This window comes from Cyanistes caeruleus, chromosome 1 (assembly GCF_971803275.1).
Source record: "Cyanistes caeruleus chromosome 1, bCyaCae1.hap1.1, whole genome shotgun sequence".
Classification (NCBI taxonomy): Eukaryota; Metazoa; Chordata; class Aves; order Passeriformes; family Paridae; genus Cyanistes; species Cyanistes caeruleus.
Window position 1 is genome coordinate 72,069,895 of NC_141701.1, and position 12,605 is coordinate 72,082,499.

At 36.2% G+C, this 12,605-nt stretch overlaps 1 protein-coding gene across 12 annotated transcripts in view; it reads left to right on the top strand.

Annotated features, from left to right (window-relative positions):
• Positions 1-12,272, top strand: part of LOC147655594 (semaphorin-5A-like) — a 61,913-nt gene extending 49,641 nt beyond the window's left edge. For 3 of the 12 annotated variants that reach the window (XM_086842617.1, XM_086842552.1, XM_086842676.1), the window contains 4 exons: positions 1,354-1,415; positions 3,486-3,533; positions 5,729-5,940; positions 7,301-9,142. In XM_086842617.1, the coding sequence (XP_086698743.1) occupies positions 1,354-1,415; positions 3,486-3,533; positions 5,729-5,940; positions 7,301-7,420 (442 nt within the window). In that variant the 3' untranslated portion in view covers positions 7,421-9,142. Of the gene's footprint in view, positions 1-1,261; positions 1,416-3,485; positions 3,534-5,728; positions 5,941-7,300 lie in introns of all 12 variants that reach the window. The other 9 variants (XM_086842266.1, XM_086842198.1, XM_086842089.1 and 6 more) reach the window with 7 other exon arrangements.
• Positions 12,273-12,605: the final 333 nt, after the last annotated feature.

Below are 12,605 nucleotides of genomic sequence, written 5' to 3' on the forward strand. Positions count from 1 at the left end.
CAATTATTCAGAAGCAAGTAATTTCTATACCTTATTAAGTGCACAGTCAGCTCTTAGATGCTACAATATTACAGTAAAGTACTGGCATAATATGTTCTACAGGACACTACCTCCTTCCTCCCTCTTTAAATATTAAAATCTAAATTACTGTATCTGAATCTGGATTAAGAAAAATTGTGTAAAATTTGAAGTGGACCATGCAAATTCTTTATGAGACCTTTAATAAAAATATCACAAAGAAGTGCTTTTGTTACAACACCAAACATTCACAGCAATAAAATTGCTGAGGATAATATTCAACACATGTTATTACTAGGTCCTCCAGGTAGATAATATTTGCCCTGTTTTCATATAAAACACAAAGAAAACTTCCATGGTCTTTGTAAAATTCCTTCTTCAACTTTAGAAGTCAAGGAACAAAAACCTGACCTTTTTAAATGACCGTGGAATGCTTAGTAGATGAAATGTCTCCATAATGGTATTATGGATCATGTCTATTTCTGTAACTTTGATTCTGCCTTTTGACTCATATTAAAGAAAACTAATATTTTTTAAATGTATTTTAAGTGTGAAATTGAGATTAAAACCGCATAAACTTTCATTTATTGGTAATTAGTGGATTACAGGCTACAACAAAAGGAAAGAAGCTCTGATACCATACTGTATTACTTGCTTCACTTAGAGCTCCTGGACTTCATAGCAAAAGTTTTTTGCTCATATGATGAGGCAGTGCATGTCCCATGAGTTTGAATGGATCATATTATTTGTTATGATTCTTTCCTTTTCTAGGCACTACATATGTTCCAGCAGAATAAAAGTACCTACTTTGTCAAAATTAAAGCAGATTGGGTTAAAAAAAAAAAAAAAGCGCCAAGCATAGACATCAGTTGATTATTTGATTTTTTGAGACAAATTGTGTACATTCCTATGCAGAAGTTGCATAGCTGCCTTGAAATCCTTTTAAGGCATCTTTGAAGTTTCAGAGCTGGGGTGTTCATTGTACTGGTATTGTAGCTATTTCTCTTGTTGTGCACTTATATTCTACAACCATTTTCCTATAAATGACAGTTTGCAAACATTCATAAATAATGTCTTCATCTTATTTTGACCTTCCTGTGACCCAAATTTTGGAGCAGATGCAGAACAGAGGTGAAGGTTGGTTTGATTCATCTTCGTGCAAGAAATTCTGTCCTAACTCAGAAAAACAAGCTGTTTCTTTGTCACGCAATGCACTTGAAGTGTGTCCCTCTGCCTGTTGCAGACAGCTGGTCTGAGTGGTCCAAGTGGTCTGACTGTGACTTGTCTGGCTTCCAGACCCGTGCTTGACAGTGTCATTTTATTTCCTGTGGGCAGCCAGTGCACAGGGAATGCCACAGAGAGCCGAGCCTGTGCTGTGGACTCCAACTTTATACCAGGTGGGATCAGCTAGCTCCTTGAAGGATTAGTTTTCAGGTTTCAGGACCAAGGCATAGCACTGTTCCAGACTGCACTGTGCAGATCCATGAGCTGAAGAAGAACTTGCCTTTTGTGAACACACGGATGTTGGTCTACTGTATAGAAACAGTGTTGTTAGATCTGTTAGGTGTACATAAAAATCTGTCCCATGGCACCCAGTGCTGTGGAGCTGTCCCTGCTGACACTGCCTGAGACTTTGGTTAGTCACTGTCACAGTATTCTGCAGGTCTCTCCCATTTTACTTGGTAGCTGGGGACGAGTACACACAGCAAGCAAAAATAGTTTGTTTTTTATTTTAAGTGTTTTTGAGACTTGGATTATTAAAGAAACATTGCTGTAGTTTTTCTGGTTTGCATGTACAAAATGGGTGCTGTGGTTGTTAATCTGGAAATAATTTCAGAGAGTGCCTTACATCAATAACTGCTCAGAAAGGTAAATACTATTAGCTTTGCTTCTAGTCCTTATCTCCCATGACTGCTAAGTACATCGTGGACAGTCATGTTATGTATTAGACTATAGTATTCGTTGAAACTCAGGATTGTACTTTTGTTTTAAAATCACAGGAGTCATTTAAATTCACACAACAGTATGGGTGGGTCACAATGCACTTCTGTTAACAGTTGACTTTCCCCCTGTGTACATTAAAAAAAAGCTAGGGCTCTTTTCACAGACAGAAAAATCTATGTTTTAATGTATCATTTGAAATGCAGCTGTTTTTATTCAGTGCAGCAACCTTTGCTTTGTGTGACTATGCAGTAAACTATAGTACAACGTAATAAAGACATTGGCAAAGTTAAACTCTGTTTTTATGGATGGTGCATAATGCTTTAACTCCCAAATAGTTTTTTCCTCTAAAACTAACATGAAAAATGTTAGTATGAGAGCAAAAATTCCCACATTATATTTTCCCTTTTCTATGGCTTTTGAAGATCTATTAATATTCACATTCTGTGAATCTGCAGCTTAATCCAATATAAGTCCTACATCATGTTTTAGAAGGTAGGCATTTTCAGAATCTCAAACAAGCCACCATGTCTCTTGCCCTTCTGGTCTGTTTGCTACTCCTCCTTATATTACCAGTAACACAGCAGATAGGATCATGCCCATTACACCTACCTTAGGAAATCGAGCTTGCTTTCTTTGGTTCACTTGGCTCGCTTTTACTCATCCAGGTCCTCTAACTCAGGGGTTTCCTCCTTTCAGCTCTTGGCTGAAAAGACTAATGCCTGCAGAAGTGGCAGCCTTCCTCTGTTTTAAGAACTGGGCACATAATAGTAGCCCATGTCTGTATCTTTTTCCTCACTTCATTTGTTGCTTGAAAAGGCATTATCAAAGAACTCAAAATTCTGCTTTTTTGAAATCCAGGTATACTGTGTCAGCTACCCCAATTGTATACAGGTGATCCTTGACCCTTTCAGAGAGGTTCAAGAGACTGATTTGTAAGGCAGAACTTCCTTTAATAGAAACCATGGTCTGGAAGTAAGGAGTGGAAAAGCTCGACTGCCAACAGATTTTATTCTGTGTTTTCAAAGTTAAAATTGTAATGATACAGGCTAGAATTGCATTTTATTAGTTTACAACTGAGACCTATGAAATTGGCAGTCATCTTTTTTTAATATGTATAAATTACCACTTTTCACATTAGTGCTAGATGTGACTTCAGAAGTAACGAGCACATTTGAACGCAGGGTAATTAAACTGTAGTTAATTTTACTTCAGTAAATCAAGTCTTTCTCCACAAGCCTAAACTCCACAAAGAATGTTTCTATGTGCATTTCATCCATTTCATTCCAGAGATGTTTTGAGGCAAGAATTAAAAATAAATTGCTGCCTTTTCTTGGGAAACTAAGGAACCTGAAGATATCATGGGTCCTTTCTATTAATTCTACCACATAGTAAAAATATTCTTTACCTTGAATTTGAAGTGGATGTAGTAGAATGAATTTTTAAACCCTTACTATGTTAATCTAACTAGAAGTTCTCTGCAGTATTTTTTTTCCTTGGCCTAAGTGGTTTATTTATTTTTCTAGAAATACCTGTGGCACAATCCAGCAGCATAGAAAAGAAACGATGTGGCGGTAAGCTTTTCAGCTTGAGATGGCTATTAAATGCTGAAATATTGATTCCCCATTTTTTCTTTTATTTCACCTTTTATAATATAAATATAAGATATATTATATAAATAACATATATTTAATAATACCTTAGTATTATTCTACCTTCTAAATGCTGCATTCTCATTATTTACACTTGTACAGAAAAAAGTAGTAACTTGTACAGAAAAATGTAGTTACTACAAGGATACAGGATTTCTCATTAAATATCCATCTATTTGGTGACCTTTGAGAGAAGAACATGCATTATTGGATGTTTGTATTTTCTTCTTTGTCAGTGTGGCAGTCACCCTTGTACTCAAAAAGAAATACCTATAATAATCTAGTTATCAGAAGGTCAAAATTTGTAAATTTGTTACTCCATCATTTTCAGGATATTAAGTCCACAAACCTCTTTTAGACTCAAAATAAACAGCAGACAACCAGCCTGCTAACGAATTTAATAGCCCAGACTCTATCTGGGACTCATTTTCAACTTTATTGCCAGAGATAAAACTAAAAAGTAAATAAAACATTCCATTCTGGAGAGTCATGATGATCTTGAAAGGAAAAACTTTTAAAACCACGTAACAATAAGAAGAAGGAAAATGAACTTTTTTTTTTTAATGTGCTGAGCTATCACGCTTAGTCTGTGTCATCATGGTAATAGCTCTTGCCAGTTCTGTATTTTTAACCTAATGAAGGGCAGTGAATATACAGAGGTTATGCAAGAGTACTTGTGTAAATAGTAACTTGTTATGGGAGCCAAGATAATGTAATTTGATTTTTTTGCTAACAGTGATACTCTGAAAGCATTTTGCCAAGTTCTACAGCATTGGGAAACACTCATAAAGGTGTAGAAGGATATTTTAGTGATAGATTGGTATATTGATACCGTCAGCTGAATCATCTTAATATTAGTTTGTGTTTCTAAGTACTCAGTAGGCATGTAAAGGTCCTGCCTTAGGTTTTACAAAAAATGAGACACATGTACTGGCCTATTTTTTTGTACTACAGTGAAAAATGTTTAAGAGATGTTTTAAGACTAGCACCAGTATATCAGTTTAAAATCCTTTATTTTTACATTTAAGCAACAACAAATAAATTTTCAATCATGCTAAGATTAAATTTCCAACATGAGTTTCTCAATGATACTTTTTCCCTAAAGTAAATCAAAAAGCACAGCTCCATTTCAAAATAACAATGCAACTTGTCTATTTTGAGCTAATCCTACTGGTGCCATATTTGATCTGGTAGTTCTGTTCAGTAACATCAGGGAATGATTGTGCTTCAGGTTCCCTCCTACAGTTTAATGAGCAATGGGCTTCCTCTCAGTTTTAACCCTTGTGTGGGTAGAGAGGGTTTCCCATGGTCTGATGCCATTGTACCTTTGAAGAGCAGAGCTGATAGAAGGGTGCTGGGCTCTGAGTTGTTGATTTTGCACTCTCTGGCTGCCATGCTTAAAAGGTGTATTGAGATTCAAGGAGTCCATTTCTTGCCACTTCCCATTTCCCTCTACAATGCTGCCATTTCTTTGTCACTCCCCTTTAAATAAAGAAAAAATTCCAAGAGCTGGAGAAGAGAACAAACTGGCCAAGATACAAAAAGAATGGTAATCATCAAGAATCAAAGCAGGGATGGAAAAACATTTGCTGATGCTTCTAATAAAAGGATATGGAATGCATTTATGGAAAGCAGGAATGGGCTTAAAAAGGATTTTTTCAGTTCTGCCACAAGTCACTGTGTGTAAGAGAAAGAACGGTAATAGCGGCAGAGGAGGTGGTACTGTAGTTCACTGAAACAAAAAAACTATTTATGTACACTATATACATAATTTATATAGAACAAGTCTGTATTATACCGTCTGAAAAAAATAACCTGATGAACTATTCAAACATATGGAATGAAATTCATATTTCTTTTGTGTTCTGAACTTGTTTAAACATCTTTCAATGATCTCTACTTAACAGGGATGTATGGGTATCTATGATTCTTATAATGGTCCCTTCAGGGAGGTAAAATGAATTTACTACTCTAGGGATAAACCATTGCAATTGAGATGTTTCAGGGAAATGCATGAAAATTCCCTTATCAAACACTTGTCTACATTTTTCCCCAAGCTGAAGCTTTTACTGCTACTGCCTTTAAATTAAGGTTGCCTTCTTCTCTCTGCTCTGTAGAGTTCAACATGTTCCACATGATCACAGTGGGATTAAGTAGCTCAATTCTTGGTTGCCTTCTCACCCTGCTTGTTTACACATACTGCCAGCGATACCAGCAGCAGTCCCACGATGCGACTGTCATCCACCCAGTGTCACCAGCTCCACTCAACACCAGCATCACCAACCACATTAACAAATTGGACAAATATGACTCCGTAGAAGCCATCAAGGTGAGCAGAGGGCTAGGAGCTATTCTATACACCTGGACATTTCTCCAGTATCAAAAGAATTCTCCTTGATACTTTTCCACAGTGGCATTTGAGCTCAATTTATGCTGATTGTTAATGACAAAAGTAGATTGATTTCACTTGAGGTATTTTAATTGCAGATCCTTTCACTTGTCAACCTCTGTTAAGCAGGAAGTTGGGTTTTGCATTTATGTGTAATTTATACATCAGGTTTTCCTGGAAAAAAAGAAAATCATTCAAGTAGTTTTGTGGGATTTTTTCCTACTTGTGCTCCCTGGAGGCTTGTTCAAGAAGTAAATCGGGCCATTCACCATGGCATATACTCAAGGAAGTCCTTTGGCTCTATGATCCAATATCAAGGGCACTGTTCATCTCCCTGCACTACGTCTCTATATGGGAGATGTATCTGGTGAATATATTCTGGGTCAGATTCTCAGTTAGTGTTTATAGCCAAACTACTCTGTGAAAAAGCAGTACAGATAAACTGAGAATCTCTAATGATATCCATATTATTTCATCATTTTTTTCCAAATTTCTGTTTCCTTTTTGTGACATTTTAAAATAACTCTGCTTTTCAGATCCACTGAATTAAGAAAGGATGTGCATTCTGAAAATACCTAGTTCAGTATCTTCAGATTACAAAGTTTATTCATGCAGCTGCAAAGCGTTTTTGCAAATGAGGATTTTTCTTAAATCCTACCTGGATAATCCAGTTCTTAATTTCTGCATTTTTATTTCTAATTCAAGAAATTTTAATGCAAATCATTAAAAACAGCAAGAAAACTCTGGATCTTCTAGTCAGCAGTGGAATATGAACCTAATTTGTAGATTTTTAGAATGCCACATCATCGCTCTACATAGCTACAGAAATAACAACAAAAAATAATCCTTTAAAAATTCATATTCTAAATACCAATATTATTTTTTAAAAAAACAGGATTTATTATCATAAGGCCTTCAGACATTTCTGCCACTTGAAAATCAGGGAATTAAGACAGTAAAGAGAAAATATAGTAAGTCACTAATTCTAATAGGAAGAACTGCCTATATATGATTAAAAATATTCCTAGAATTATAAAATTAGTTTTGTAATATTGGGAGGGGGAATCCCTGGCTTTTTAAAGTAGAATTGCATTCTGTAGGAATGTGATTACGCAAGAAGATGCTTCTTGCAGATGCAAGTTTCTGTAAATGTATAGGTATTTCTCAATGCATTTTTGATTGGCTTACTCTACCCAGATATTTGCCACAAAAGCTGCCTTGGTGAAAGAGCACTTAGTGGTTATCTTCCCTATGTCCTTTTCATTTTCTGATTTTTTTTTTTTTTTCTTTTTCTTCACAGGCATTTAACAAAAACAACCTGATTCTAGAGGAGAGAAACAAATACTTCAATCCACATCTTACTGCAAAGACTTATTCTAATACCTATTTTACAGATTTCAATAATTATGACGAGTTCTAATGGGCTTGTGTATTTTCTTGCCTCCTGTAATTCCCCAGTCTCCAAGGCCTTCAAGTGCTCATGTGATTGAGGCTTCAAAGATTAAGTTCAGAGACATCTCAAGCATGATCCAAGCCATCAATGTCCCATTGCTACCAAAAGCCCAAACCACCTCTTTGTGACATGACGTTTTCTTTCTATAATACAAGGTTGGCCTTCAGTGTCAGGGGCAGCTGTAGCCCATCACTGTTGCTGGACCACTCATGAGGATCACATTGCTTTGCTCAGTTTCATAAATTTCCACTCATATTTCTCTAACAAGTAACTAAGTAATTCTAGAGTTTTAAAAAGTACAAATCTAATTTTCTTTTTAGGCACTGTCTTTTATTTCCTTGGGGTGTAAAAAGGGGGTCTTGCTGTCAGCCCTCTCCTGAAGCTCACCCTGTCAAAAAGAGCTCACAAGGTGCTGGGGATGACAAGAAGAAATGTCTTTAGTCTTTTAGAAAGGTTTAGTGATCCTCTGCAGCAATTCTGGGATCTGTGATCTTCCTGGGCTGTGAATCACTCTGACTGCAGTTCAGCTGACCAGAGTGCAGAGAAGTACTAAGGCTGTACTGAGGGATACAATCTTGTAATTAACTCAGACACCTCCAGAGTTAGTGGCTTCCAGTTTGCAAGAACAGCCCAGTCACATAATGCTTTCACCTTGCTGAGTTTAATTTTTGCAAGGGTGTGGAAGGGCATGTCCAACAGGGAGGCCAAGGGAGGAGGGCAGATGGGAGAAGCACACTGGGAGGTTTTTCTCTGTGTCGTTAATAACCCAGCCTTGCTGCAGCATTTGGGTTTGTTGTGGCACTTCTACCTAGTGCAAGCCCATGGGACAGACTTGTCTCTGATGGCTGTGGCACTTGCCACAGGTCTGGCCAGAGAACAGTACAACTGCACCATGGATTGTGTGCCATCTCTGGCTCTCGGGGTGTGTAGGCATAATCATAGATCTGCTTTTTTCTTTCCAGCTTTTACTTTATATGCACAGGTCTGACAAACAAAGCTGGCTCAGAGAATATAGATACATTTTCAAAGGGCTGTCTCATCTTGCTGCCATGTCTGACCTGCATCAGTCAATCCCTAGAGGAACATTCTTATGGCGTTTCAGGTGATGATCTTGTTGCCTTCATTGATATAAATATTTAAAATGCTATTTGAGTTTTAAGTTATCAGTTTTATTTCCTTTTGTAGTGGTAGATGAGGAAACACAAAGTCTTATACCATTTTTCTTTGTCCTGTCCATTTTCACCCACATTCATGACATTTTTATTTTTGTATCTGAAATTCTGTATGTATAACTAAAAAGAAAATTGCAGGGATTTGAGTGAGATTTTACAGAGTATATAGTAGCAAGGAAGCATTTGCTATTCTCAGAAGCTTGTGAGAAGAAATCAAAAGTTAATATTAAAAATTAAAGAACTAGGCTTTCATTTTCTTGCTAAAAGCAAAGACCATTGCACTAGAGTACTAGGGAGATGTGCAAGGAGAAGCAGAGTAGAAATGATACATTTCTATGTATCATTTGGTATAAGTGATACATCAAATGTACATTCTGTTTAGAGCCCTTGCTAATTAAGTTTTGTTATGAGAGACAAAAAGAGGAAAGTATGTACAGATTATAATGATTCACAACTATGTATAAAAAAATCAAAAAGTACCAATAAACACTTCCATAGCAGTGGTAGATACTGTATCTACTCATGGCAGTGAGCTACATTTTTGAATGGGGATAGATCTGAATGTAGCACTATGCTTCCAATCTGTTCTACAGAAAAATAAAAAAAATTCAAAGTGGTCTTTAAAATGCTATGCAGTAAGATGAAGACACATTTGCTATCTATTAAAGTAATTATGATCAGCCACACATTTTTTTCCCAGATGAACAGTCCTCCCTATTACTAACTCAGTCAAATGAAAACCCCTCACCTTCACACCAACTCTTCTCCAGAAAGTATAATAATGTTGAGACTCTATAATTTGTGATTTTTCACTTCACGTTAGATTTGGTTTTCCAGGAATAAATTAGCTGATTGCTCTGGGTAAGAGAAAATTTTCTTTGCTAGAAATAGAGGGGAGAAAAGCTTTCCAAATCATAACCAGGATGGTATTTGAATTACTGTGTTCATGGCAGAAGATAAACTTTATATTTAAATAAGATAAAACCTATATTGTTGCTACTGCCAAGAAAAAGCAGCACACGTACATACACACATATGAGCAGCATTGTTCCTTTCTTCCCCTGTACTAAGAGCACATTAGTCCAACTTCTCGATTTTATATTTAGACTAATTGTTTTGAGACCAATATCTTTAAAATATTTGAACTATGTATTTTTTTTTATGCCTTTCAATTACAATTACTGAAATGATCTCTTTTTCCTAACTCTTCAATGGTTTGAGGTGCACCTATCTTTATAGTGATCTATTTTTAATTCTTTTCATGCATAAATACATATATTAGATACATGTTATATATGTAGTAATAATACCCTTGGTTAACTCTGCATGATCATAGGTAGAAATCCATTTAGCAGATGCTCAGTCTGCTCACACTTCCCTCTCCTTAGAGGTTTGTTTCAGGTGTTCCAGGTCTTTGAGCAGCTCCCATGCCAGCATGTCAGGCAAGTGTTTCTTTTAATTATTTTTCTTTGTCATTTAGCTTCCTAAATTAATTGTTCTATATCACAGGTAGAAATATATTTAAAACTCTACCTGAAGCAGCAGGGTAAACATGGAAATTTCACATCACTTAAATGAGAAAAATTTGATGGCAAGATCTCCTTGTCATGCATAAAACCTGTGAGACAACAGGTTTTAAAGCCTTTAGATATTTGTGTCTTAGGTAATTTTAAAGGATCCCAGATGCACTGGAGTGTATATCATTATTTACACATGTTGTAAGTATTTTCACCTTCTGAATTCTATATAGCTGCCCAGGTAGTTTAGTACAGCTTTTCCTAGTATATGGAGCAAAGCAAAGTGCTGTATCTATTAATTTTCAACTTACTTTGTTTAGCAATTTTTCTACAATAGGCTACGAAGCTGAAAAGGCAGATTTCATAGAATTGTTTAGGGTGGAAGATGTTTGAGTCCAACAATTAACTTGGCACCACCAGGTCCCCTATTAAACTATGTCTATTTCTTCTTGAAAGTTCTTATTCTTCTTTCTGTCAAAAGTATAATAAGTGGGCATTTCCTGCAAACCCTGTTTAAGCCTGTAGAGTTCTCAAATTTTCTCAAGGATTTGGTTATAAAAGCATTATTATACTGTTTGAAAGGGAAAATCAAATTGTACCTTACTCATCAAATGCCATACTTAGATAACCTTCATCCTTTCTTTTGGATAAAGTGATCTATTTTGGATAAATAATTATATTACCTCTGATGCCATTAGTTAATATTGCTAACCATGTTTACACTGATTGCATAAATTTAAAAATGCTTCTCTATTTTGAATGCAAACAATTTGGCAGATAAATGAAAATTAGTAGAGCTGTTGCCATGTAGCCCTGTTGCATGGAGGAAGGAGGAAGAAAGACTGACAGTCATATCCTGCACAGTATATGCACTCATTGGCCAACTCCACTATGCCTAAGAACTTTTTCTGCTTATTTTTTATGTCTGAATCATAGCATATGTACCTCAGTTGCTTAGAACATGGACTGCTGTGTTTGCAGATATATTTTGGATGTTGATTTGAGTCTGATGATCTTTATGGCCTTTTTAGGTTACTCTATGTAGAAGCCTTTCCAGCCATTTGCAGTCACCTGATGTTGAAGCAGTGTGGTTTGGCTAAAACTAATCGAGATATTTTTTAATAGGATTGGGAATTTTATAAGAGGGTGGAAAAAAATAATGGGTCTTAAATGACTTTGATTTCCAGCCTATTAAGCAGTACTGATTAAAGTCTCACATGGATATAGGATAGTGTGCATTCAGTTAACTCTACCAGAGATCCACACCAGAGTCTGGGAAAATACCACACCAGCATACAAATCAAGAGCTACTGAACCACTTATGTTAGTGAAGAAATTTCTCAGAGCATCAGGCCATATGGCTGTTCAAACCAGAAAAGAATGTAAGAGGTCCCAGATATAAGTAAAATGTTAACAGGATTAAATTCTCAGTATTTTTTTCCTCATAATTATAGTATGGATATATTCACTTCTTTAAATGTGGGACCAGTTTTAATAAAATCATCACATCATGAGCACATTCCTAATCTTGATTGAATGCGTAATGGCCTTGCTGTATGAGATCAGTTCTGTAAACAGTTTGGTCTAAGCTTATCTTGCTCTGCTTGAGGCATCTGGCCAATTTTAATTGTAGCTGCCACCAGCATCGTCTATGTCTCATCTAGGAAAACATACTTAGACTGAGTTACATCCTGATGTGGGCTTGTGTCTTTCCACCAACACTGCAGTGAGCCTAAAGAGATATACTTCTAATTTTCAGTGTCATTTCCATGGCATAAGCTAGGCTCTTGAGTATAATTTTAGTCATCACATAAGTAACCACACCAAGCTCAATGGTATAGATGTAGCAAGTTACTTATTTTAGTGTGTTTACAGAACTGAGCCAAAAATATATTGCTTCTGCACAAATCCATGCACAGTACAAGATGACTTCAATAGTAAAAAACCAGATTCATTAAAAATTGTTCAAAAGTGAATCTGCATCTTGATATCAGGGAATAATTACGTGTTCGTTGTGTGGGGTATTTTAATTCATTCCTTTCTTTGCTAAATAAATGAATGATAAAACAAGATACTGCTTGACTTAATTTAAAAGCTGTTCTTCCAAATAAAGAAGGATTGTGAGATCTATGGACATTTTCCCTTTTTTCTGTCTACTCTTCTCCACAAAAATGAACCTGTGTATGGCTGAAATAGCCTTTAGCTAGACTGCTCTGTGTCACTAAATGAATACTTTACATTGTGTTGCCATGCAATGACATTCTCTAACTGGGAAGGTATAAAGAGGGAAATATGCAAACCTGGGAGGTTTGGCAAAAATTTCAGTTCCAGCAGAAGCAAGGGTAGGCAGAAGTGAAAACAAAAACATAGACGAATGTGACTGGAAGCTTGGCAAACTTGTCAATAGTGTCAAAGGAATGCAAAGGCTGGTTGGGAACAGCCAAGGCTGTGAGGCTATCCAGA